Source organism: Pollicipes pollicipes, unplaced genomic scaffold (assembly GCF_011947565.3).
Source record: "Pollicipes pollicipes isolate AB1234 unplaced genomic scaffold, Ppol_2.1 Scaffold_3087;HRSCAF=3621_pilon_pilon_pilon, whole genome shotgun sequence".
In the NCBI taxonomy this organism is placed as follows: Eukaryota; Metazoa; Arthropoda; class Thecostraca; order Pollicipedomorpha; family Pollicipedidae; genus Pollicipes; species Pollicipes pollicipes.
The window spans coordinates 5,200,645-5,226,841 of NW_023596225.1; the positions used below are offsets into that span (position 1 = coordinate 5,200,645).

Below are 26,197 nucleotides of genomic sequence, written 5' to 3' on the forward strand. Positions count from 1 at the left end.
CCCCTACGGGCCATATCAAAAGAGACCGGGACACCCATCGATCCACGATCCAAGCACCAATAACAGGCTTGCGGACCGCTTAAAACCAGGAATTCTGACAAATTACAAACATGGAGAGAATGAAATGATGAAATGATATACCTCATTTACGCGTATGCCCTGCACCTCGCAATGCCCCCACCACGCGCTTTCGCGCTGAACATTTGGAAATCGGAATTCCTCGCATGGTCATTCGAGCACGCCTAGGAGCATCACTCACAATGAGATATAATATCAATACAATACATTTTCATATGATGCTGACGGTTTCAGATACACGCGTCTTAAATAGATAAAAGCATATCGTGCATTTCAATAGGTAAAACCGGCGGAATAATTCTGTAATATACCTTGAAAACTACCAAAGTTATTTATGATAGTTAAAGATTGGGATGGCTTTAATGGCGCAGCTGCAACATTTATGGTGGAGCCAAACAAGTAAATACATACGCATTAGCTGCTGTCACTTTTCTCGTGTCTTGGTGTGGCAGGGCCGGTCAGGTCCAATGAAAGCACTCATGAAAGATCAGTGGTTGGGCTTGAATATGTAGTTTTTGAACCGTGTGACCTCTCCAAGGCCGAAAAAGTGTTTTCCAGCTGTTATCTGTGTCAGATTGCCCGTAATATCCATGTCCGATTGTTGTAGTCTATGTCCGATTTTCTCACAGGAATAGTATGGTATTGCTTGTGCATATCGCCACAGCCAGAATTAACTTCTGTATGTTCATGGTACCAGTGCTAGTAAGTAGCTACATTTTCACTAAGGGTGAGACACTTACATTCAGACTCATATGGAATGAGTGTCTGCAGGTCATGTGTGATCCAATTGATTTTATGTGGTGTAGCTTGTAATCATTGTGTGCTTTGGTCCAAGTCATGATCATGTATATTGACCTCTAGTGACCTGATTTAAAGGAATTGTTCCATTTTTGTGTGTGGTTTTGAAATGAAATAGTCATGTTGAAAGTTATTTTTTGTAATTCTAAGCCCCTTCCTTCTTAAGATGTAAACCTTCTAGTTTCTGCACTATACCCATGAATATGTGCAGCCCATTCCAGGCAAACTGTTTCAAGGTCACCAAAGCATCCACAAAACCATATTCAAATAATTCAAATCCAGTTATTCCATCAGCTATGTAGAAATTAAGGCCAATACCAATAAAATTGTTGTGTCTGTAATAGCTGGCACTCATGAGCATGATTTTCAGGTATAATGTTAGTCAATTGGCTCTCAATCATTGTTGCACAAGGTGTGATGACATAATCAAACAATTAAGTTTTGCTGAGTATATTTACTAAGAGAGATTATGTTGTCTAGAGCAGCCCCTTTTACTTAAGGAGGCTGCTCGGTCATGGCAGGAGAGCTTAAATAACTTAAAAGTGTACCAGTTATTGAACCTTTTTCATCATATATAATGCCTGCTTCATTACATTTAAATGTGAAAAAGTCCTGTTAATGAGTAAAATTTTGAAACATGTTTAAATATGCTTATGAATTATAATTGCATACTTAAGAAAAGAAGCTCAACACATAACAGATGAGACATTTGATACTTAAGGTATTTAAATTATCAACTGCAACCTGGCAGAATGCATGATCTGACACTCTACTCCAAGTTTTTCACCCCTTCCGCACACCAGTAATGTAAAATTTATGATTATAATTTCCTAAAATGTTGCAGGGCCAGCTCTTGCCACCAGATGGGGTCTGAAGTGCTAGACTTCTGCTCAGTTGGCCTCTGCCTGGAGATAACATCCAGCTCAGCATGCAGCGATGGGTTTGAACCATCTAACCTGCTAGTGGACGACGACTGTGGCTTCCTGGCAGCTGGCTTTGTGCGGCCGCCAGTCAGCCTGACACTGCGCTTCTGCTGTCCTGTGGTGCTTCGCCAGGTGCGGCTCGGTCTACGCCTCCGCCAGCAGCAGACCACTGGCGTTCAGCTGCTGGTGGCTGCCAGCGAGGGCAACGCTTGGCTGCCGGTCGGCTCACTCTGGGAGCGACACGGCGAGCCGCCGCCGCACGAGGTGGCATTTGTTGATCGGTCAGCGGCCCGGCCCGGCCCGGCGCCGGCCGTGCCGCCGCTGCCGCTCTCCTGCCGCGACCGGGCGGCACTGCGGCGCGTCTCGCAGCTGCGCGTGACGTTGACACGCGCACGCGGCCCCAGCGCACTCTGCCTGAGTAGTCTCAGTGTGTGGGCGGTGCCGGCAGAACCCAACCACTCGGCGCTGCGGGCGGTGCTGCGGGAAAGGCGATCCCGCAGCGCTGCCGGCGCGGGCTCAATCGGGACATCCAGGCCGTCGCCGCCACCGCCTGCCGCGGACCCGGGGCAGCAGGCGGCGAAGCGGGTGGAGGCGGCGCGCGTCCTGCTGGAGCGGCTCGGGCCGAGGCCGCCGGAAGAGTTCGTAGACCCTATCACGTGTGAGGTGATGCTGTTACCGATGGTGCTGCCGTCGGGTCACACGGTCGACCAGGCGACGCTAGAGCGCCATGAGCGCGCCGAAGCCGCCTGGGGTCGGCCGCCTGGTGACCCGTTCTCGGGGGTGCCGTTCGGCGCCGGCTCGCGGCCGGTGCCGGACGCCGCACTCAAGGCGCGCATCGACCATTTCCTGTTCGAGCACGCCGACAAGTCAGCTGAGCTGGCCGCCGTCGGCCGGACGGTGGGACGCGCCCGTAAGCGGCCGGCCTCGCCGCCCTCCCGACCGGCCAGCTACGACCCGCGCGCCGGCGGCGGCGGCGGACTGAGCGGCGCCACGGCGGCCGGCGACCTTGACCTGGCACTGCGAGCTGCCCTCTCAGGGCTGGCGTCGTTCCAGCCGCGGCCGCCGCCGGCGCCGGCGCCCGCCTGCCGTTGCGGCGCCGCCACGACGCTCTACTCGTTACCGTGCAAGCACGCCGTCTGCCGCGCCTGCCTACTGCGTCTACCGAAGGCGGCAGAGTGCGCCACTTGTGGCCAGGCGTTCAGCAAGGGCGACGCCGTCCGCCTGCACAGTTGACAACTGACGGCCGATTAAGGTCATGATTCTCTGTAACGCCACTTCTGACTTTCGACGTGTAGGTTCCTTTGTGTATCAGTAAACATGTCGATTTTGTGTAGTTTTAGCCAAAGAGCCAAATGCTAGCGTCAAGGTATCATTTTTTTGGTAACTTAGACCCACGTATCATGAAATACACGAAATCTAATTATATTTCCACCCTTTTCCCTCGCGGCGATGAGTTGCAGCTCTCCGGTAGCACGTTCGTTTTGACGTCCTCCACTACAATTTTTGTGAGATATTGCGACGCAGTGGCATTTGGTGCTCATGTCTCCACAAGAAAGATCGTGTTTGCAAATCTGTGTCAAATACGAAAGAGATAGCCGCCGATGGCACAAACAGGCGCGGACCGAGCATGGTGACTTGCCATCTGCCCTCGTCTCTTGACGGTACCGACAACGCATTTGGAGCAAGAAAAATTGCATCAGGCAATACACTCAGTCATGTGATGAGTCACTCCCACCACCAGCGGTGGTACGACGGTGCGGCGGGCCTTGCGATGTTTAAGTACATTTTAATGGTTAGTGCCTTCGATTACATCGTTCATCCTACTCTTACTTTATATGCGGTCCGGGTGTACATGACCAAAGCCGTCGAGTCGCCCTCGCCCAACAAAGAGGGGAAAGCGAGAAGCCGCCGCCCTTGATGTTTTCTTTGCAAACTTGGCCACCACAAAACACAAAATGCTCGTTTTTCAGTTGCTGCATTTTACCCATTCTGTCAATGTCGCAGCACATTCTCCCTATGCGTCGTGTCGGGATCTATGACACGTTTATGAACGTCATATGCTTGTCTCATATTTTGCCGCATCGACGACACAGTTAGCTTGTTATCAACTGGACCCTGCTGAGGAGCTTGGGGCACCTTACATGCTTCTTGTGCTGCTATACCTGACTGCTCCTCTAAGATATTTCAGCCAGGAAGGCGGGAGATACGCCCGCACTCGCTCCGGTACACCGTCATAGGCTACATCGATGCGACCATTTTGTCCTGTCGGGTGATCTGCCGAACCGAAGCCCAATCCAAATGCCGACTGGGGTTCAGAAGTTCCATGTATTTGCTTGGGAGTAGGTACCCCGTTAGGTGGCAAATAAACTGATAACCCGAGGGTGCAGTTCTGAGTTCATCTGATGCTTCCGAAAACATGGATAAGTCCTTACGTTACGCGCTTCTTTGGCGTAAGACGCGGCGGTTCGTCCTCGATAAGCTTCCTTCCTGGGTCCCATATTACCGCCTCGTTTCTTGAAACGCATTCAAAACCACGTGTAACTGCCAAGTTTCTTCATTTATTCATATTTATTTTGACCTTACGAATCATTCCACCTACCAAACGTGCTATATTCCGTGCGATCGCTCACGGCCTTTATTACGCGCGTGGCCGTCTCAGCGTTAAAGTAGTGCCCCGGTGACGTCAAATAGAGGTCCTTGCTGAGAAACGCGTTTCGGGACGGTTTAACCTGGTATATTTCGCCTTGAACGGGGCCATGTCGCTTGTTAGTTTCATGGCTCCACCTGATATTGGCGGACGAAATGGCAGAAGTAGTTGTGTCTAACAGCGGGGGCCAGGTGAAGTCTGGCGACTTATTGTTTATTTATATGGGATATGGGATCTATGTGGCCTACACGTGCAAAAGTGCTACGATCTGTGATGAATGCAATATTGTACTATGATTAGCCGTATCAACATCTCTTGGGTGACACTGACGACTAGTTGTGAATATCTTTGCTGATGTGAGAGATATTCAGCACGTGTATATCCGTAGGTAATGTTATGGCCAGGTCAGAATTAGAACACGTGAAACAGAAACCTCTATGTGCAATAGACAGCTCATCTTGCACACCAAATATCGTTGATCTCATCTTTATAGCTGGGAGGTTAGGAAATGCAAATAGGGGGTTATATCATACATATTACAGTTTATATATGCATATGTGTGCTTGTGTGTGTGTGTGTGTGTGTGTGTGTGTGTGTGTGTGTGTGTGTGTGTGTGTGAAAGGATGAAGTAGACCTCTGACCTTATATTCTATGGCATCCTGCTGCTTTATCATTGCAAAATCAGCTGACAACTGTCAAGCAAATATTTATACATAGGAACATACATTGGCTGGGGGGGGGATGAGAAAATGTATGACCAAAAATGTTATTTCATGATGATATGTGGCACAGAGAGGTTGTGGAATGCCCATATTGTATTTATAAATGTCTGGTACATTTACTGATAACTGAAGTGTGTGGGTTCCATAAAGCTTTGTTTGTCTCAGTGTTAGGAAAAGTGCATGCCTGCACAGGAGTGTCATGCATGCTGCTATGTTGTCTGTAGATTTCAAAAACATAAGTAGCATGATAGTATAATATTTATATCTTAATAATGCATATTAATAGTTATAACAGATTGGGAATAAGTTTAAATGCTTTAAGCCATAAGATTCAGGACCTGGCCAGATTTTAAACATAAATGCTGGTCTGTCCTGTCATCCAGTCAGTTATATTTATGTTATGAGCCCAGCAGCACCACCATGAAAGCTAGACTTGAGTCATGTTGTGGGTCACCATAGGAACCATATAACATTAATCCATAAGAGTAGAAGCATCTATAGTTTTTGTTACTGGTTTTCTATATTTTTGTCTAGTGTGAAACACTAGAGGCTTAACAGCTTAATAACAATGTGCTAACTTGCATGGTTTCCCAGCTTCTCCTTGTGCAGCACCATCAGGGTGATATAACATAGATATGTTTCAGGTTTTACAGAAATGTGATGTCTGGGGTTTTCAGATACTTTATAGAATCTGCCAAATACAATATGGATTCACTATCTGACATAATGTTCGATCTGCCAAAAGGAAGATCACTCACTGTGCTGGAAGCTTAAGGCTTAAACTTAAATATTTGTGCAGTGAAACTGAGTAAGAAAATCCACTTAGTGTAGGTTAGAAATATCTGACCTTTTGACCTTGGTCAAAGGTCATTATTTTAACTTTGTGCATTATACATTTTAAACTTTTATGTTTTATAGATAATATCTGCTTTGTTTTCTTTCCTAAGCAAAAATGATAATTAAGGATGCAGGTATTATTTTTTTAAATGCTTACTGTACAAGGTTAACAAAGTGTACAAAATTAAGTTTTTGCATTGTCCCTCACAGCCATCAATGAAAGATATTTTCACAAACCATGGATCATCTTGTAATGTCTCCCAAATGTCATGTAAACATGTAACAAGTATTACACTGTGTTTGATATAAGTAGATGCCTGCATTAACCTTTGTGTTGCATCATTCCATCTTCACAAACCCAGTAGGCCATGAATGGGTGAACAGCATACTGGAAGATATTCTGATGCCACCCTTGGATGACATTTTGCAGAACATAGGGCATAGGAATAATGACCAGCAAAATCACTGACAGCCACGACTTCGCCAAGCGTGTTATAGGCCTTTGTTTGCTTAGCACATGCTGGGGTAATTTGAACCATTGAGGGTTTTTTCACAATAATTTATGAAAGTCTGTCCCACCAAACTGTGTATAGTTGTAGGTGATTGAAGAGCAGATCTTGGTATACAGAGTTAGATGTATCTTATGTAGTGCATGTAGTGTGTGTAGTGTAGTGGTCTTAAGTGTACATGTAGGTAGGAGGGGGGGAAGGGGGTGCAGAGGGAATGTGTCCCCTTGGGTTCCAAGGGATCCAAAGGGCCCCTCAAAACCTCATAAACAAGAGTCTGATTCGAGAGCCTGAAGGGTCCAAGATGCCGGCCGGAGGTCCCATTCAGGGGCCGCGACCCGCAGGGCCCGGCAATCCAATGCCAGCCAGAGGGCCCTGTGTGCTGATCAGAGGCCCATTGAGTCGATAAATGTCTATATTTCCGCCAGACACCACCAGTAACGCGCAATCGGCTCGGTGGCGGAATGGGCATAGGGGCCAATTTCCCAAGCAGGGACGAAGTATGAGCCAGCGATTTACATCGCTTGGGGTTCCACAGTGCCTATCAGGGGCCCTGTGTTGTCTGGGGTCCTGGGTTGGCCAGAGGCAGTGCTCGAGGAGGCCGAAAAGCTTAGAAGGCCCACCAGGTCCGACGATCAGGGGCGCGATTGAAGGATCTAAGGGCATGGAGGGCTAGTCGGAGCCCGGGCGTGCGAAGACGCACCGCGAAATAACGGTCAGAGTGCGCTTTGCGCCGATCGGGGGTCCCCTGAGTCGATATAGGCCTATATGTCGGTCAGGAGCCACCAGTATCGCACAGTCGCTCCGTTTCGGTATGGGCCTGGAGTCCCACTTCCCAATCAGCTATAAAGCCGGGGCCAGTGATTTACATTGGTCAGGGACCTTGTATCTGTCAGGGGGACACAACGCCTAACGGAGCGTCCTGTGCTTGTACGGACCCCGGGCTGACTGAGGGAAGCATTCGATGAGGCCCGAAGAGGGACTCGGGCGGCACACCGGAACCGACGATCAAAGACCCGGTCGGAGGGCACAAGAGCCCCAAGAACTTGCTGTAGGTGACATAAAAAACCGCGGACCGTAGGGACAGGGACCTTAAATATCAGTCGGGGGTCCCCATGTGCCGTTTCAGGAACCCTTGGGACAGTGTGTGTATCTAAATCGGTCAGAGACCACCGACCACCGATCACCGACCAGTCGGCTCCATATACGTCTGATCCATTGAGACCCATTTCCCAGCAGAAACGAGGCCGGGCTCCGCGGTTTACAGTGCTCGGGGCTCGTGACACGATGAGGGGCTCCCATATTGGTTAGAGGCCACAGTGCCTAACAGGGGTCCTTTGGCCGTAATTGGCCCCAAGTCGGAGTGGTGGTTGAGGGAGTGGGAAGGGGGGGGGGGGGGGGGGCGAATGGTCTCTCGAGACCAAAGATCAATGGCTCATTGGCATGGCTGAAGGGTCCGAAAGGCTGGCCACAGGTCACATCAAGGACGCCCACTCATAGGGTCGTGACCTCAAATGTGAGCAAGATGGTTTCTTGCGCCGATAGGAGCCCTGAGACAGAGTATTCGTCTATTTCGGCCAGAGATCACGAACAACGAACAGTCGGCTTCGTGTTAGTCTGAGCTCTGGGGGCCTATTTTCCAGGCAGGGACGAGGCCGGGCCCGCGCTTTACATTGGTCGGTCTTTATCGTTCGGGGGCCCGCATTACGTAACAAGACAATCTGTGTCAACAGGGCCTCGGGTCGATTATGGGAAGATTTGTTTGACAGGAACGGGGACGGGAGCCCGAATGACAGGGAGTCTCTTGCGTGGTCGGGACCCTCTGACAACTGAAGGAAACATGCGAACTTGTAAGGTTGGCTCACATTGAGGCAACATAAGACTCCTGTGCCGGTCAGGGTCTCCAGTACCGAACGGTGTGCCCTCTAACCCCATTCCAGCATGGGCCTGTTAGGCCCTACTGGAGTCTATGTGCCAATTATATTACCACCTGCGACGGGCAGGGATGTTGTAGCGTTAATAACGGTTCATGCGTCGATCCAGGGTCAACTGCGCTGGTCGGAAGGCCCCCCACGTCAGGAAGCGAACCAATGTGATACGATAGATCCCTCGAAGGGCCTCTAGATCGCCCACGGTGTGCCGCCCCGCGTCACCAGAATGACGGCCGAGAAACACACCGCGGTTGGACAGAATGGCCCTTCAGCCATTGACCGTGTACAACAATGTGTCCGGTGGTCTTGTGCTCAAGAGGGCCATTTACCGGTAAGAGGTACGGGATCTCACTAGTGTTGAATGGAGTGAGTCGTAATGAGTTCAAAACGGACAAGGTCATCCCCTGTTTCCCTGACAATGTTCATTATTTTGTAGAATCGACTAGTGAAACAAATACATGAAAAGCTTTGAGCCTGCCCGCCGGTTAACCACGTCAACCAGTGGTTAACGCGCGTGCGTTAACCGCTGCACGTCTGGGAAACCACAGGTACGGGTGTTGATTCCCCGCGGCGCCTGCCCTTCCCGCCAGGGTGAGAGAGTGGCGACGCCATATAGCCCCAGCAGCTGAGTGCGTCATAATCCCCCAGTGACGCCTGTAATCTCGGGGAACAAGGGTAGCGATGGCTTGGGTTACAGTTTTCGTGAAGCCGAACGGCGTTGGCCACTGCAAGTAACGCCAAGCGGCGGCAGCCGTGCGCGCGACAATAACCATCGTAAAATAATGTTTCGGAATTTGTTTCGCAATATGTTGTACAGCTCAAAGATTGCCCTAGGCCATTTGTATGTCCACCTTTGAGGCTGTCCTGTGGACAGATTAATAGTAACAGCAACACGGAAAGCAGAGATGCACCACTTTGCGGTGCTGTAAATATCAATACGCTATTGCCATGAATCTATAAACCGCGTAGGTCAGACATGCGCCTGGAATATCTCTAAACGTGCGATTTGGTGCCCAAAAGCGTTCAAGGGTCTTCTTTTAAATGTGTCATCATTTTCGCCCGGCTGTTGGCCGCGGCCTAGTGTTGGCCGCGAGGCTGGGTCTGCGTGGCCTGGGGAGGCTGCAATGCCTGGCGCCGAGGTTTTGAATGCTAAGATATGTGAGCGTGCATGTTCAGTATGTGTATACACACACACACACACACACACGCACACACGCACACGCACACACACACACACACACACACACACACACACACACACACACGCACACGCGCACACGCACGCACGCACGCACGCACGCACGCACGCACGCACGCACGCACGCACGCACGCACGCACACACACACACACACACCACACACACACACACACACACACACACACATGTGCACATGTATATATATATATATATATATATATATATATATATATATATATATATATAATATCCAAGAAAAACGTACCTTCATTAACAAATGTGCCATATCTGGTGATTTTTGGGGTGAGTCCATCAGGGGGCCCTTTGTCAACCCTGTGCACCCCCCCCCCCCTTTGCCAAGGCTCTGGTTGTGCCCGTGGTCGTGCCTAGGGTAACTCTGCTGTGCTGAACCAGCATACTTTTTAGCTGTACCTAAAATGGTTACCTGTTTTCAGTTATTTGTATAGAGCTGAAATCATTTTTGCTCTGTGAACTTTGTCAGTTTCTATTCTTTCCGCAAGCAGTTTGTGCCAACCAGTTTGGTCTGCTTGAAAAGACTGGCAGAAACGTCGTGGCCTTAAGACCAGCAGCAACATTGAATGTTTTTGACCTTGCAGGTTGCAGTTGTGGCCGAAGTGGACGAGGCTCCGCTCATTCAAGATGTAAAAACCTTTGAGGAGTTGGTTCGCCTTGAGGTTCAAACGGAGCGTGAAGGCGGCGTGATGCCGTTGCTGAGGAGAAGTAAGCTGGCACGCACATCCGGCCCTCGCTGCTGTCGCAAAGAGCGTATGGTGGAGGGGAAAAGCACAAAGGCGAAAAAGCTGGGAATGCTCTGGCGTTGCCGCACGTGCAGAAAAACGCTGAGCTTGTTCAAGAATAGCTTTTTCGAGGGCACGCATTTGACTGCATTAGGGCTGCTGAAGGCAGCATTCCTGTATGTGCGAAAATGCAATGAGAGCAAGATAAGGGAAATGATGTCGGGTTGTCCGTCAGCTCCCGGTCTTGCCAACTTTGTGCAGACGCTTCGGGACATCATGTCTAGGGATCTAGAGTACAAGCTGATGAAAAAGGGCTTAGGAGGTCCTGGGAAGCCTGTGGTGGTCGACGAAACAGTGCTTACAGCAGCAGAAAAATATGGACGGGCTCAAAGCAATGAGAAGTGTTGGGTGACAGGGATCTATGATGTAGAGGCGAAGGTGGGCATATTGCTGTTCATGATTGATTCATCACGAGAGGAGGGCATGTCTAAAATCATTGGACAAGTGGAGGAGGGAAGTAACGTGTACCTGAAAAATTACGGCGAGTGCCCGGCTCTTGAAAGTGGAGCCATCAAAAACGTCATCGCGAGTAAGAACCTGACTTTCAGTGCGCCAGACGTGGTCATGAGCAATACCATCAAGTGTTATTTTAGCCGCCTGAAAACTTTCCTGCGGATAAGGAACTCAAAGAAGCTCAGTCTGGTCCCAAGCTATCTCGACGAGTTCATGTGGTGTGAGCGCCATCGAGGAAGAGAATGGCGTGGCTTCATCGAAGCAATACAGGATGCCTATCCTGTGAGATAGCCAAGCACAAGGTAATTGTATTCAGGGTGGAGCGGGCCAAAGTATCCATGCTATAATGCTGCCCACCAGTCATCACCATTAAGAGCTGTTGACAGATACTTGGCTTGCAAGATTGAATTGCGTTTCCTTCGTCCTGTTAACTTCTCTTTGCAGATACGGAATATGAGAGGGCTACTTCTATGAACTTGTCATGTTGTAATGCTACTCTGAGTGTCACCGATGGCACTTCGGGTGTTCTGAGGTCACTGGGCCATGACACGCATTCTTCCGTAGTTGTCTGTGGGAGGTACATGACGTTCACAAAGAACATTTTCGTCTATTGCCACGCGTGCGGTGGTTTCTCACGTGCACATCAAAGCATTTGACCACTCGAGCACTGGCAGCTTGCCATTCAGCCCTCCGAGTTTTACAACAGCAAAGAAATATGTGACCTCCCAATCTTAGACACCAGCGTCAACCAGAATCCAAGCAATTCGGCCAAACTGGCCTCCATCTTACTAAGAAGACGTAAAGCATGCGGTTTGTATGACTGGCATACTTTTGCTGCCAATCAAGTACTTCAAATATCGCTTAGTTTTCGTCGATACTGTGTTTCTCACACAAGGCTAAATGTCAGGTGATCTTGTAGGGAAACCCGTAATGGACTTTCGTTGCTATGAAATTCTTTCGGCCGCACCACGGACCCTGTACCTGCCGCCGACCCCCAGGTGCTGTCAGACGACGTCCCGCAGACCCGAGTTTCGGCTGGGGCTGCTGTTGGAGCCGACCGGCCGGGACGGACGCCAGCGGGCAGGAGGCGATCCGGCGCGCCCTCTCCTCGCCAGAGGCCGACGCGCCGCGCGGCATGGGATGGCACCCCCCGATAAACCCGGCACATTGCCACCATGAAATTCCGTGGTTTGTGCGATGTATCAGTAACGCGTTGGACTTCTGCACCAGTACTCAGTTCAGGTGATAGCCCTGCTGCATGTGGCCGCTATGGTGCAAGACATATTCGTTGCCAAGATGTAGTTCGAACGCTCTAGGTGTGATGGACCTGTGACAGTGAGCACATTATCTCAGCGCCGCCGTTTCAAAGAGTGCGTGTGTGTACCTGTGTCTGACTGTGACAGGTGGTTAGTTAGCCTTTTTGCGGAGCCATAAGAAGTTGTTTGCGTTCAACCCTGAGAGGACGATGTAAGCTGATTTTCATGAACATTGACCTATAACTCCAGCGTGGCTTTCTTCAGTAATGGTTTAAGGCGGCCGGCCAAAACGCGACAAGCCGTCACCCAGCTCGCTCGAAAGGCTCAAAGAAGCCGGCATCTGTGACATCCTGGTGTGTTCCGGCGCTTCGGCCGAGCCCCAGCTGCTGAACTGCGGTCTCGACTCCCTGCAGGCGTTCCCTGTCCTGGAGGTCTGGGCACAACACTTAACACCGTCGTGCTCAGGGAAAACGCATTACACCGGAGCGGGTCCCGAACCACGCAGCACTCCATGGGAATGGGCCCGCCGACCACGTCGCTAACCGCATGGGGCGCCCGCGACCAGACTACAGCATCCATTCACCTGCCCAGCACTCGGGCGGTCCACTAGGCCAATAGAGTGGCCGAGACCCGCGCACTGTGCCACCCCACGCGTGGTCCCGACGCCTCTCCGAATGGTAGGAGCCGCGCTGCCCTGGTTCAGTGCAGACCGCGCTCCAGTGACGAGAACGTTTCCGCGTCGCAGCATGCGCAGCGCGAGGAGGAAGGACGGTGCTGACCAGCCGCAGCGTTCCACGGAAAGCCAGCTCTCGGGCGTGTTTCCGCCGAGGTGTCCTGAACTGGCCATCCGTATTGCGAAGTGCTCGTGTCGGGCGGTGCGAGCGAGATCGCTGTTACCTTGCCCGATCCGCCCACGCCTGATGCATTCTTCGGCACGCTGCGGTGACTTGCGAAGGAGAGAGCCCAGCAGAGCTGGCAGCCACGGGTTTCTCGCCACGGTTGGCTTGATAACGCGCAGTCTCCCGGAAAACGATGTCGGTTGTTACACCCACACTGCATGATTGTGGTATTGCACGTGACCGCTGTGCGACATAGGCCTCCAGCCTTTCGTTTTCAGGCCCGTAGGTTGCAGGCACCTCTCTCCTTTTGAACGAATCGGAATCAAACGAGCCCCGTAAAACAGGGTGATTGACGGTGCGGAATGGTCATCATTGAGGCACCAGTCTGAAGGATGGCCGCCTTGGCAAGGGACGAGGCTGGGTTCCCGTCGAATGTCCTGCAGGACGGTGCTTCGGAGCACCCGGCGTCCGCAAATGTTTGCGCTGCGAGATACGCGAGCAGCTACGGCACTGAATGAGGATATCAGTCCCAGCATTGCGCCGCTCATAGCCGTGCAGGGATAGGGTCCCCGCAGCTGCTGCTGCGACAGGACCGCGCTGCTGCGCACTTGTTGGAGGTGTACTAGAGCGTGGGGGCTTGCTGATTCCACCGGCCGGTCAGCGCGGCCCGGTCGCAGCTCCTGCTGCGACAGGGCCGCGCCTGACGCGCAATTGTTGAAGGTGTACTGGAGCGTGGGGGGCGCGCTGATCGCCATTGTTGAAGGTGTACTGGAGCGTGGGGGCGCGCTGATGCGCAATTGTTGAAGGTGTACTAGAGCGTGAGGGTGCGCTGATTTTACCGGCTGGTCAGCGCGGCCCTGTCACAGCTGCTGCTGCGGCAGGGCCGCGCTGACGCGCAATTGTTGAGGGTGTACTAGGGCGTAGGGGCGCGCTGATGCGCAGTTGTTGAGGGTGTACTAGAGCGCGGGGGTGCGCTGATTCCAACGGCTAGTCGATGCGTTCCCCAGCGACACCTGTGCGCGGGAGAAGGCAACGTTGTCCGCGAATCTGGACGGACAACTTGGACTCATGGTATGCGCAGCGCCCCTCTCGGCCAATGCTCTGAGTCAGAATCCGCCTTTCAAACAGATGGAACTAAAATTTAAGACATGAGCCCATCGTTCAAAAATCAGAACGGAAATCGCCCAGCATATGCTAACCTCTATTGACACTACGCACACGTACGTTGCTTAAATTGCCAGTTTGCCTACATGTGCAGACATCCTGAATAAGATTGTTCGCCAGACTGGGTGCATGCATTGATATTGAAAGTATCAATGGTTACACCCCGAACGTAGATTCGCTTGCATTGATACGTGCTGTGCCTATACGATCAGCGCTGTGAATTCTAAACCTGAAAAAAATGCATGGAACAGGAAACAAAATTAACTTAGCTTACGCAGTCCAGACTCGATTGTACATTTGTCCTTCAGACGTTTTTATTTGAAGCAATATGCGACAAGAAAAGGTCTCACAACCAGCGGCGCATCCAGTGGCAGCACGCTTCAAATTCACATCGCATGGGCACTCCCGCCCCAGCAGATTCCCGCCATCTTCCACAAGTAAGCTGGCAACACATTATCGAGGAACACGCAGAGCACTACACCGTGGTGTACAAACAAAAATATCGACTCTTATTAGACGTCCGGGAACACACTGTACAGTGTACCACACAAAGTTCAAAATAAATGCCAAACGATGCCTTCCTTTCTCGCACCTGGGGGCCAGTCAAACCATCTATCAGCACAAAATACACAACTCCACTGCTACCAGGCACTATACTGCTCCAAGATAGCTCGCGCGCCTATCCTACACTACCGGCATCTCTATCAAAACCGTGATTGTAGTAGCACAAGTGTCACAGCGCAACTTCCCTATGTGCAAACAGGCATGCGCCTCATGGCGACAAACCAATTGTCTTTCTCCCGGCACTCGGTCTCCAGCCGAGTCCGGCCTTGTGTCAGTGCGGACCGTCCATCACCACGTCACCGTGGTGCCGAAGAGCGGGGCTGGCGGCCGCTAGTGGCCCTCTGCACCCAGCGCCTCCTCGTCGCCGATCAGTTCGAAGTCGGAGTCGCTGTCGTCGCCCGGCGGCGGCGGCTGGACGGCCGTCACCAGCTGCGCCGCCCGGCCGCAGGCGGCGGCGGCCGAGCTGAGGGCGGCCCGGCCCAACGCCGCCGCCGTCTCGCCGGCGCCGCTCCAGTCGGCTTGCCAACCGCCCGCCGCCGCCGCCGCCGGGGTGGCGTCCGCGTCTGCACCCCGTTCAGTCAGCGGCAGGCCGCGGAAGTCCAGCTCGGCACTGCGCTCCACGGATGGCGCCAGCAGAGCGTCGTCGTCGCTTTCCTCGTCATAGCCAGGGGCGGCTGCCAGGCCCGCGGAAAAGGCAGCGACTTCGTGGACATCTAATGACAACAAAACAGCGACGCTAGTGCGAATCTAACGTCAACTTTTATATCGTGACCAGCAACATGATAGACCAGAGGCAAACACCAAATGAACAACTCATGGTGAAAAAAAGAGAAAATTTACACATGCACACACGCGTGCGCGCACACCCTGCGGGCTGTTAATAGGGGCGAATAACCAGTTGGGCCGTACATCGATATTTAGGCACTTGCACACTATACTCGCGGTGCACCAGCTGGCTAGCAGGGCGAGCTAATGGTCCGGGAGCCATATGGCTCTAGCACTAGAGGTCCAAGACCCCATTCCTTTTTGTGCAGCGAAAGGCGCCTGTAGTGCTCATACCCTGAAATGATTAAGGCGGACACTTCCCTATCGAAACGGGTCTCAAACATCGAAAAAAGAACTTCGCCCCTAAAGTGAGCCACGGATAAAAAATAGCCCTTTTGAGCTCCGAAGACGTCCATTCCTAAAGCTCAGTTCGCTAGAACGCCTGGTTTCCGATTCAACCATCCATTGAGGGGTGGGTTCGAGTCGCTTTAGGAGGCCGCTATTTACTCCAGACTGGGGTGGCCTGCGGATGGTGGAAGCAACCTCGCTTAAGGGTCTGGCGACATCAGAGAGCAGAGCGGACCGCGCCACACATCGTGGCACGTTAAGCTTCCGCGGCCAAAATTCTGCCGCTGAACCGGGATTTCACGATCGGGTGGCAGTGTCAGTGCCCACGTGGCACGCACGTCTTAGCTGGGTGCCTATGGCAGAAATTATCCATTCAAAAGGTTGGGACCAAACATTTCAGCAAGGATGGCTCACAACGGACACTTTCGTCTAAAATGGCCATGTAGGGAAAGAAACATACTGGGTACGACATTGTTGGGTCTTAGTGGTTATGACCGGTTGGAGACGTAAAAAGACCCTATGCTGCCGTTCCGCCGAACCATTTACATTTTATTATTGAAAACCTTATCAAACGGAGCACACAACTTCTTCAAGTTCCTTAGCAAAGCCCGTTCCATTTATCCTCACGCAACTAAATTGTGTTCGACATTTAGTTATCTTTCTACAGCCAAACACATCCATGGCGTTCGTAAAATATGACTATCCCAAACAGACTAGCCTTTTCCCTCAGTCGACTTTTTAACCTCACAAATTCCCGCCGATGCCTTCCAACCCTTACCGCCATCTGAGCCTGTCGTACCCCGTGAACAGCCCCCATCTGACCCCGCCGTACCTGGTGACCGCCTCTGTCTGACCCTGTATTACCTGGTAACGGCTCCCGTCTGCCCTGTCCTACTTGGTGACGGCTCCCGTCTGACCCTGTCCTACATGGTGACGGCTCCCGTCTGGCCCTGCCCTACCTGGTGAAGGCTCCCGTCTGACCCTGTCCTACCTGGTAACGGCTCCCGTCTGCCCTGTCCTACCTGGCAACGGCTCCCGTCTGATCCTGTCCTATCTGGTGACGGCTCCCGTCTGACCCTGTCGTAGCTGACGGCTGACGGTTCCCATTTGACCGTGTCGTACCTGGCGACGGCTCCCGTCTGCCCTGTCGTACCTGATGACGGCTCCCATTTGACCCTGTCGTACCTGGCGACGGCTCCCGTCTGCCCTGTCGTACCTGGCGACGGCTCCCATTTGACCCTGTCGTACCTGGCGACGGTTCCCGTCCATTGATGATATCGGCCATGACGTCCAGGTATGCTTGCGTCTCCGGGGAGGCTTCTGGCACGAAATCTCGCTCGCAGTCTTCATCCTGAAGCAAGCCTGGCCGGTGGAGAACAAACGTCAACGCATCGAGGATAACAAAGCATCTCTAGACGATCGCCCAGAGGTCCACCGTCGAGCACGCAGCGTAACACCAACAGCTCCCAACAACTGAACCACTGGCACCTTCGCGACCTGCACTCGATCGTAACTATGGACTGAGCCGTTGGTTTGTCATCGGCCGTCACACCACGAACTTAAGCTCGTCACAATGCAAACACTGCTAGTATGTACGTATGGCGGGATCACCTGCCATGGATCCTTATCAAGACCAAAATGTGTCAGCTATTGTAATGCATAAAAATATCCCCGCAAAACCAAATGTCACATCAAAAGGAGTTTATGCGGTTTGTTTCTGCGCACTAAACGCAGCTCTCTTCTGCGCATCAGACGACTTTTCCGTTTGCCGAACCATTGTAATCCAACATCGGCGCACTTCTGCGTGCAACGAGCGATAATAGCAAAGCCACTGATCGGTCCCTGCTGATCGGCTGTTGACCGTGGACGGGTCAGCTGGCGGTCACCAGAGCGCGCCTACCGGAGTTGGCGACGGTGCGGCGTCCGTCGGTGAGCAGCTGCCGGAGCCGCACCCAGCCGGCGGCCGGCACCAGGTGGAGCAGCGCGCCCGGCACCGTCAGCGCCAGCGTCGGCAGCACGTGCGCCAGCGTGGCGCCAGATACGCACCGGCTCAGCCAGTACAGCAGCGCCCAGGCCGAGTTCACAAGCAGGAAGAACTGCGGCAGTGGCAGCGCGCGCCACTCAACGACAACGTCGGCGCGTACACGAGCGCAGGGTGCGCCGATGGTCATCAGACGGGCGTGCGCGTGATCGATCAGCGTCGCGCAGAACCGAACCACCTCCCATGTATCTGTAGTTTACCAGCTGTCCTCGGTGGAACACACCCAAGGCGCCGACATACAGGTCACGAAACGACGCCGAGTGTGAGAGGCAACTGCAGACCACGAGGAGACCTAGCGCCGCCGCCTTAGAAGCGACGCAGTAAACCCGCCAGTAACGTCACCACGACCCACTGCCCCACTCCTCGGGGCTCAGCGGCGCTGCTCACCATGAAGGGTGTGGAGGCCCGCATCTCGGCGAGACTGGCGCGAAGTGAGGCGGACGCGGCGCGCAGTCGGCGCACGTACTCGATCATCTCCGGCGCGCTCAGCACGCTGTCCGGCGGGGCAGGTGGCGCACTATTAGTGTGCGGCGGCGCGGGGCGGGCGGGGCGACGCGGCGCGACAACAGACAAACACGCCATGGCACGTGGGACAGCCTGGGACACTCAGAGTCTGGCCAGCAGTTCCAATGACAGATCGGGGACTGTGGTGCACTAATACACCACCACTCCTCAGAGCATCGCCCCATGCTCGTCATGGCGGAGCCGTCTGTGTTCGAATCACTATAAACGGACCGTACCTGCCCGCTCTCCCCGCAGATAGCAACGCCACGCGGGGCAGGAGAGGGGGCTAAACGCACGCGCTGGCGCTACTGAGAGGGGCTTGGCTGGGGTTCAGATGTGAGGGCCGGCCGCGGCTGAAGTCATGTGGTTAGCTTCGGCGCGCTGCCGAAGCCCACCGCTGCAAGAGCGCCGGCGGAGAAGATCGGGGACAGCCATGACTCTCTCCGAACTGGGCGCACCAGGCAGGCAGCGACCAGCGGCAGATCAGGCCGGGAGCCTGCTACCAGGCCGGCTGAGCCCGCGGCGCGGCCCGCACCTGACGCCCACGTCCGTCCACGGCTCCGGGTCCTCGGCCACGGGCGGCGGCACGCGGATCTCGGGCCAGATGCGCTCGCGCCACTCGGTGCGCAGCAGGCGCAGCAGGGCGACGGCCGCCACCACAAACACCACGCGCAGCTGGTATGTCGATATTAGCCTGGATGGGGCGGACACGAAGTCAGTTGTGACACTGCAGCAGACAACAGCTTCTCACACATCAGTGGGCTCAGACAAGTTGACATTGAGATTTGTGTGTCAAAAAGGTAATGGGCATGTGGGATCAACAATGTTTGGAATTTGCAAGATGGCACATGCATGGACGGTAACAACATGCAACATTTTACGGAAAAGGTAGCAAACAGGAGGCTGAGTGGTTTAGTGATAAGTGCATGCATTTTTGTGCATGCATCCACATGAAATTGCATGGCCCTGTAGCATATCTGGCCATGCATGAGTACACATGGAAGAATGGTGGAAAATCTGGTTTGTTTTTATGCCACATGAGCATACCAGTTGTTACCTTTCACACTAAATATTTGTTGTATCTTCTGATACTTTGAAGTTTTCTTTAACATTTCCCATCTAAACTAGCAGGCCTATAAGAATGTAACACAAAATTTCCCCCTTGGACACCATCTAAATTGCAATTAGCTGAAAATGCATTAGCACCATGTGCCCCCACAAGCAAAGGAATGCCACAAAACAAGGATGAGCTAAACCCCTTTGAAGTCAAGTCATTCTGTACATTATCATGCAGCAAACATTCTTCCCATCAGGTGTGCATGAGCCACAAACCAACTCCCAGCACCCACTCTGTCCCATTTCTTGTGCATGCATCCTGCCATCCCAAAAGTGGTTGCAAAGAACTCACCAGCAGACTGCATTGAGCCCAATGACAGCCAGCATACTGTTGATGGGACTCTCCCACACTGCAATCTTCTGCAGGCTGACCAAGGAAGATTCAGCTGTTGAAATTGTAGCAGCAACTGGATCTTCTGTGCTATGGACTTCACTTTTTGTTTCCTTGCAGTGTGACTTTGAAAATGGGTTCCATCTCCAAAAGAAGCTTTTCACTGATTCCATGATTCAGTCCCTGAAAGACATCAGTATAACAAGGTCATTGCTGGGGTATCCTGAGATGCTGCATCACAAAATGACTAACAGAATAGAACATCAATGACCTCATGGTTACACATCACATCACACATCACATGTATGTTGTAAAATGTCTCAGATTTGCAAACAGATAAATTATTCATGCTGTCAATGCTTGATATTTTGAATAAGGCTATGCCACCTGTGGCCCAAACACAGCATCAGTGGCCAGGCCTTTGGTTGAGGCAGTTTGAACATGCTGCACTGCATGCTTATCTTTTCTTTTTTGTGGTTTATGCATCTTTCCAATATCATGGGGACAGCAAAGGTGCAAACATTGCCAAACATTCAGCAAAATGCAAGTTTACTGTGAACACTAATTTCTGATATTTTGGTTTGGCCGTCTTGTGATCTTGACTTTCATGACAGTGCTGCCAGGTACTTGTGAAGTACACAACAGTGCTCATGTGCAATATTTGTAGATCAGAGTCAGCTCCTAAGGTAATCTTTTTAGAAGAAAAACAGTGATGGTACTTTCTGAACATGTCAGCAAGACATCAAGTCAAATGATGTACTGGATGCATAACACACACTGCCTAACCTACAATGTTATTTCAGTTGTGTTTTGCAGCATGTGTAGAATATCACAGCTCATTGTGTCTGGTCAAAAATGTAACAGGCTTGAGGATGCAGTAATGATAAACTTATACAATCTAGTTGGCTCCAAATGTATGCAAATCAATTGACCATGACCTCAATTTTGATGATAAGCAATCTCCATTTCTACTTTGTGTCATCAAATAGCTATACTTGAGCTGCATCACAGCCATGGGCATAAAACGTGGTCAAAACACACAGGTTAAGCATTGTGTTCAAAACAACATTGTCCCATCACGTCATGCGTCATTCCAGAAAACGCATTGCGGACGTAAACAAACGTTGTGAGGACCAGTCACCAGATCAACATGGGGAAGGGCAGGCACGCTCGTGAAGTGCCTGATGTTTACATGCAGCTGAATATCTTTTTTATAGAAAGTGTGCCAAATATGTTAAACCGATTCGTCTCGTGGCACCTCACACATAACCAGCATTCTTTCCCCCAAATACCTGCAGCCGCCAAGCACGTTACACAACAACCTCTCCCACGGTCGACCACGAACAACACACTTTATCCCGTGCGCCGGACTGGTCATCTGTCCATTTTGCTAGAAGCGATCGCAAAGTGACGTCAGTGGAAAACTGTCGCTGGTAGTCACGTAACGTCCAAGGCCGCAAGGGCTGCTCTTCCCATTGATAAAGCACCTGCTTGAGTTGCCATTTACTACGTTGCAAGTATCTACGTTATACGTAGGCGGCTATCCTCCAGGCTGTAGGAACTGTTGTGACGCACCTACCTCTGACGTCACAGGCTGCAACTCGTGAACAGCTATTGGTGATGGGGAACGCGGCAAGTGGGAGCAAATGGGGTTGGGGGGTATTAAGGCCAGGGGGTTGGGTTTGGTGCTGCCCACTGCGCCCGGGTCTGCAGCTGCCTGCTGGGGACGGGGTGTGACACCCTGGGGGAGGGGGACGCAGCCTGGGCCTACCATTGCTGGAATGCGCTGCCCAGGCAGTGGCGCAGGCAGGGGGTAAAAGGCAGTGGGCGCGTGCCCCTGTTAGGTTCCGAGGGCCCCAAGGGCCCTTCGGGATCGACGATTAAGGGCCCAGTTTGAGGGCCCGAGAGGCCAACCAAAGATCGTATTTAGAGGCCCTGATCCGCAGGGCCCAACACTCCAATGCTAGCCACAGGGCCTTTTGCGCCGATCCGGCGCCCCGTGAGTCGACAAGGGTCTATGTGTGGGTCAGGCACCATCAGCAACGCACCGTCGGCGATGTGTCGACATGGACCGGTTGACCTATTTCCCAGCAGGCACAAAGTCAGGTACGACAATTTACATAGGTTGAGGTCCCAGCCTCTGTCATGGGCGCACAGTGCGTAACAGGGGTTCTGTGTTGGCAAGCGACCGTGAGTCGGCCAGAAGTAGTGTTCGAGGAGACCCAAAGAGGGCCTAGAGGGCCCACCGACACCGATGATTAAGGACACAATTGGAGAGCCTAAGGGCGCAAACGGCTGGGCGGGAGTCTTCTTCAGGGGCCCCGGCTTGTGGAGCGGGCCCCAGAGGCCAGCCAGAGGGCACTATGCGCTGATCGGGGACTTCCTGAGTCGGTAAGGGCCTATATGGCGGTCACGCACCACTGGTACCGCACAGTTAGCTCCGTATGGACCTGAAGGCCCGCTTCCCAAGCAGCGACAAAGCCGGGCCAGTGATGTACGCTGGTCGGGGCTGTGATGGCGAGGGGCCCGGAGTCCACCAAGGGCAGCATTCAGTGAGACCCGAGGAGCGGTCCGGGGGCCTACCGAAACCGACGACCATGATCCCGGTTGGAGGACATAAGGGCCTCTGGGTCCTTTGAAGGATCCCAGTCTGTGACCTGACCTGACCTGACCGCGGGGCCGTCACTAGAAATATCAGTCTGAGGGCATCTCGCAACGACTGAGAGCCCCTGAAACCGTGCGGGCATATATGTGGGCCAGAGACCACCAACGCCAAACAGTTGGCTCCGTGTCGGTCTGCACCTTGGGGGCCCCTTTACCAAACAGGAACAAGGTCGGGGCCTACGATTTGCACTGGTTTGGGTCCCTGAAGCACTGATCAGGCCCCCTGTTTCAGTCAGAGGCGCCAAGTAGAGGGTCGTGTGTCGACAAGTGGTTCCGAGTTCGTCACGGGCTTTGTTTGAGGAGAGCCGAAGAGGGGCCGAAAGGTCCCTCAGGACCCGAGATCAGGGGCCCGATTGGAGGGCTGAAAGGACCAGAGGTCCCGGGAGACTGGTTGTAGGTCACAATAAAGACGGTCCGTGCCAGTACGGCTGTGACTTCGGTCAGTCAGAGGGCCTCTTGCATCAGTAGGTGACTCGGACCTCGTGGGACGGCGCGGGCCTCTATTTCGGCCAGACCACAAGACGGAAAAGTCGGCTCCCTGCCGGTCTGGGGCCTGGGGCTCATTTCCCAAGCACTAGTAAGGCCAGCCCGCGATTTCCATTGATCGGGGTCCCTAAAAGAACGAGGACTTCGGTCAAGGGCCACCAGTGCCTAACGGGGGGGGGGGGGGGGGGGTCCTGTGTCGACGAAATGCCACCAGACGCCAAGAGCCGTGACTAAGGCGGGCCCGAAGAGCGGCCTGAACAGCGGCCCGAAGAGCCCCTCGGGACCGAAGATGAAGGGCCGAATGGGAGACTTAAGCCCCAAATGATACCATGAGCCTGTTCTCCCCCCCCCCCCCAACACACACACATACACACACAAACACACACACACACACACACACACACACACACACACACACACACACACACACACACACACACACACACACACACACACACACACACACACACACACACACACACACTTTTTGAAACGTTCCTACGCCTATGACTCTCCCCTATGATTGCGCCATAGGGGAGAAATTAAAGACAAAAGTATAACGTTCCATAGAATTCGCAGGATAATGGCTTCATGTTCGCATGCGTTTTGGCCCAAACAAAGCATTTCAAGCTTTCGTAGCATTTATTACACAAACATTTTGACAAATCGGTTTTTAGTAAATATTACAGAACACACATGTGGAAAAAACACTGCAAATGAAATGTGCCACTTTAATAGTGGTGAGCAGCGAGTCCGACGAGATTTCGCTTCCAGAGGCGGCTGCTCAAGATCGAAATTCTGAGCTATGCTGAAAGACTTCTGGAAAACTGGTATTAGTGATCAAATCGTACGTGTGTGATTCGACAATAGGTGAAAAGCAAAACGAAATGTGGCATTCCCCCTTTAAAGTCAGGGTATTCGTTTGAATCAAGGCATCCGAAGGCCAAGAATTTTCCGCGGCGTACGCGTAGCCCACACAGTGTAAGGTCCGGTGCGGAAGGGGGAGGGGGCAGGCCGCCATACCCGACCTACAACGTCGTTTTAAATATGAAATCCCGTGGCTCCGCCTCCCAGCCAGTCGGTTTCATTCGCGGTGATCGGGGTAAACCTGGCTGGGCCGCGCGCTCATCCTGCTCCGGCGCGGCGAGGGTCGACGCCTGGTGCGGTACAGGCGCGGCGAGGGTCGACGCCTGGTGCGGTACAGGCGCGACGAGGGCCGGCGCCTGGTGCGGTACAGGCGCGGCGAGGGTCGACGCCTGGTGCGGTACAGGCGCGACGAGGGCCGGCGCCTGGTGCCGTGCCGGCGCGGCGAAGGCCGGCGTCTGGTACGGTACAGGTGCGGCGAGGGCCAGCGTCTGGTACTGTACCGGTGCGTCGAAGGCCGGTGTCTGGTGCCGCACCGGCGCGGCGAGGGCCGACGCCTGGTGCGGTACCGGCGTAGCGAATGCTGGCGTCTGGTGCGGTACAGGCGCGGCGAGGGCCGACGCCTGGTGCGGTACCGGCGTAGCGAAGGCTGGCGTCTGGTGCGGTACCGGTGCGGCGAGGGCCGGCGTCTGGTACTGTACCGGCGCGGTGAGAGCCGGCGCCTGGTGCGGTACAGGCGCGACGAGGGCCGACGCCTGGTGCGGTACCGGCGTAGCGAAGGCTGGCGTCTGGTGCGGTACCGGCGCGGCGAGGGCCGACGCCTGGTGCCGTACCGGCGTAGCGAATGCTGGCGTCTGGTACTGTACCGGCGCGGCGAGGTCCAGCGCCTGATACGATGCCGCCACGGCTCGCACCGAGCCACCAGTCGGAATATGAATGCGGCCAGACAAAGAGCAACACAGATGTCCACGCGTGGGCTGGCACTAATGTCGTATACGATCCACCCACGCTGCGACCACAGGCACAGCGATCGCGGCACGATATTTTGGTATTAATTTCACACAGGACAAAACGCGTAAACATTAGTGCGCTGCTGATGCAGCATATTATCAAACTGATGGCTCAGCGCCGACGTCTGTGGTAGCAGCACAACACAAACTGTCAATAACGTTCGCAGATATAAGTTCCAGCCACACCTGAGCATGAGTCTTATTACATCTGTTCCTATCTGTACATATCAGTACATTACACCTAATCGTTTGTGCCTAGCTTGGAGGACGTGAGGGTGTGAGGCCGAGTGGCTGACACCGCGGTCATAACACGTGGTCCAGGCATCGCCGCGTGTGGTGTAAATAATGGTTCCATATAGCTATAGCAAGCTCAGTACCAATTCCAAACTGAGCATGCTTAAGCCTGTAGCATGATCAGTACCGATGCCGCATGGCTGTAGCATGATCTGTACCAAGGCATTTTCGTAACGAACATTAGTCAGTGAGAAGCATATTGTAGTTCGCATGCTTGTGTTAAATGTTACGATTTCAAGTTTGCCAATTACCGACACGAACTGAATAGCTGTGTCTTGCTTTTGAAAATGGACAACGGTGCATCCAAAAGGATAAATAACGAAGAACGTACGTGAGTGGGACGCATGTGTCTTGGCGAATTACCTTTGAACCAAATAGACAATGCTAAACACAACGTACGAAATATTAAAAAGAACTACACTGGAGGCTGTCCAGAGCTGAACACGAGTAACTTTTTAACAGCATTTTCCTATGTGAATATATATATATATATATATATATATATATATATATATATATATATATATATATATATATATATATATATATATATATATATATATATATATATATATGTGCATATATATTCTTGTATGTATGTATTTATGTATGTATAGCATTCATTGCCATTCCATATAGCATTAGACATATGAATTAAAGGACGTAGATTGATAAGCCGTGGATATATTTTCAATTCGCCAAGAAAATAGATGCTTTGTGGCGCTTGGCATTCCTGACTTCGAAAAATATGATTTTTTTTCTGACAATCTGAGAGCACTCGAAATTCGGAGGTCTACCGAGGCACGTGCGACTGCCACACACGCACGGCTGCGACACGCAAAGCTATTCCGCGCTCCCGGCGCCTCTCGCGGACGTCTTGGAAGACGCACGTTATTCGAACTGTACAAAACACAAACTGCACAAACTGTTTATGCATGGCTGGGGCACAGGTTTACTCGGCTCTGTTGTCGCCAAATGTACAGTGCATGTACGCCCTTCTAAGAATGTCCAGAGAGTTATAGAGTTTAAGAATCAGCTA

At 52.6% G+C, this 26,197-nt stretch overlaps 3 protein-coding genes across 6 annotated transcripts; 2 read left to right on the top strand and 1 right to left on the bottom strand.

Moving 5' to 3' along the window:
- The first annotated feature begins 523 nt into the window (after positions 1 to 523).
- LOC119114969 (uncharacterized) lies at positions 524 to 3,223 on the top strand. The gene is made up of 4 exons (XM_037239023.1): positions 524 to 780; positions 1,721 to 2,063; positions 2,388 to 2,709; positions 2,836 to 3,223. The coding sequence occupies exons 2-4, from the start codon at positions 1,740 to 1,742 to the stop codon at positions 3,030 to 3,032; spliced, it is 843 nt and encodes a 280-aa protein (XP_037094918.1). The 5' UTR covers positions 524 to 780; positions 1,721 to 1,739; the 3' UTR covers positions 3,033 to 3,223.
- A 1,321-nt stretch (positions 3,224 to 4,544) lies between these two features.
- LOC119090556 (uncharacterized) lies at positions 4,545 to 12,416 on the top strand. 2 transcript variants are annotated; one of them, XM_037213377.1, is made up of 3 exons: positions 4,545 to 4,637; positions 10,259 to 11,214; positions 11,911 to 12,416. In XM_037213377.1, the coding sequence occupies exons 1-2, from the start codon at positions 4,602 to 4,604 to the stop codon at positions 11,201 to 11,203; spliced, it is 981 nt and encodes a 326-aa protein (XP_037069272.1). In that variant the 5' UTR covers positions 4,545 to 4,601; the 3' UTR covers positions 11,204 to 11,214; positions 11,911 to 12,416. The 2 variants fall into 2 exon arrangements, with proteins under 2 accessions (XP_037069272.1, XP_037069271.1); XM_037213376.1 differs by lacking the exon at positions 4,545 to 4,637 and adding an exon at positions 8,304 to 8,773.
- A 2,045-nt stretch (positions 12,417 to 14,461) lies between these two features.
- Positions 14,462 to 21,190, bottom strand: LOC119090697 (reticulophagy regulator 3). Of its 3 annotated transcripts, none has more exons than XM_037213546.1 (7): positions 21,133 to 21,190; positions 19,802 to 20,023; positions 18,929 to 19,087; positions 18,277 to 18,382; positions 17,749 to 17,944; positions 17,097 to 17,210; positions 14,462 to 15,448 (listed from the first exon to the last, which is right to left on the bottom strand). In XM_037213546.1, exons 2-7 carry the CDS (start codon positions 20,011 to 20,013, stop codon positions 15,066 to 15,068), a joined length of 1,170 nt encoding a protein of 389 aa, XP_037069441.1. In that variant the 5' UTR covers positions 20,014 to 20,023; positions 21,133 to 21,190; the 3' UTR covers positions 14,462 to 15,065. The 3 variants fall into 3 exon arrangements, with proteins under 3 accessions (XP_037069441.1, XP_037069443.1, XP_037069442.1); XM_037213548.1 differs by having other exon boundaries at positions 21,163 to 21,179; XM_037213547.1 differs by lacking the exon at positions 21,133 to 21,190 and adding an exon at positions 20,882 to 20,903.
- Positions 21,191 to 26,197: the final 5,007 nt, after the last annotated feature.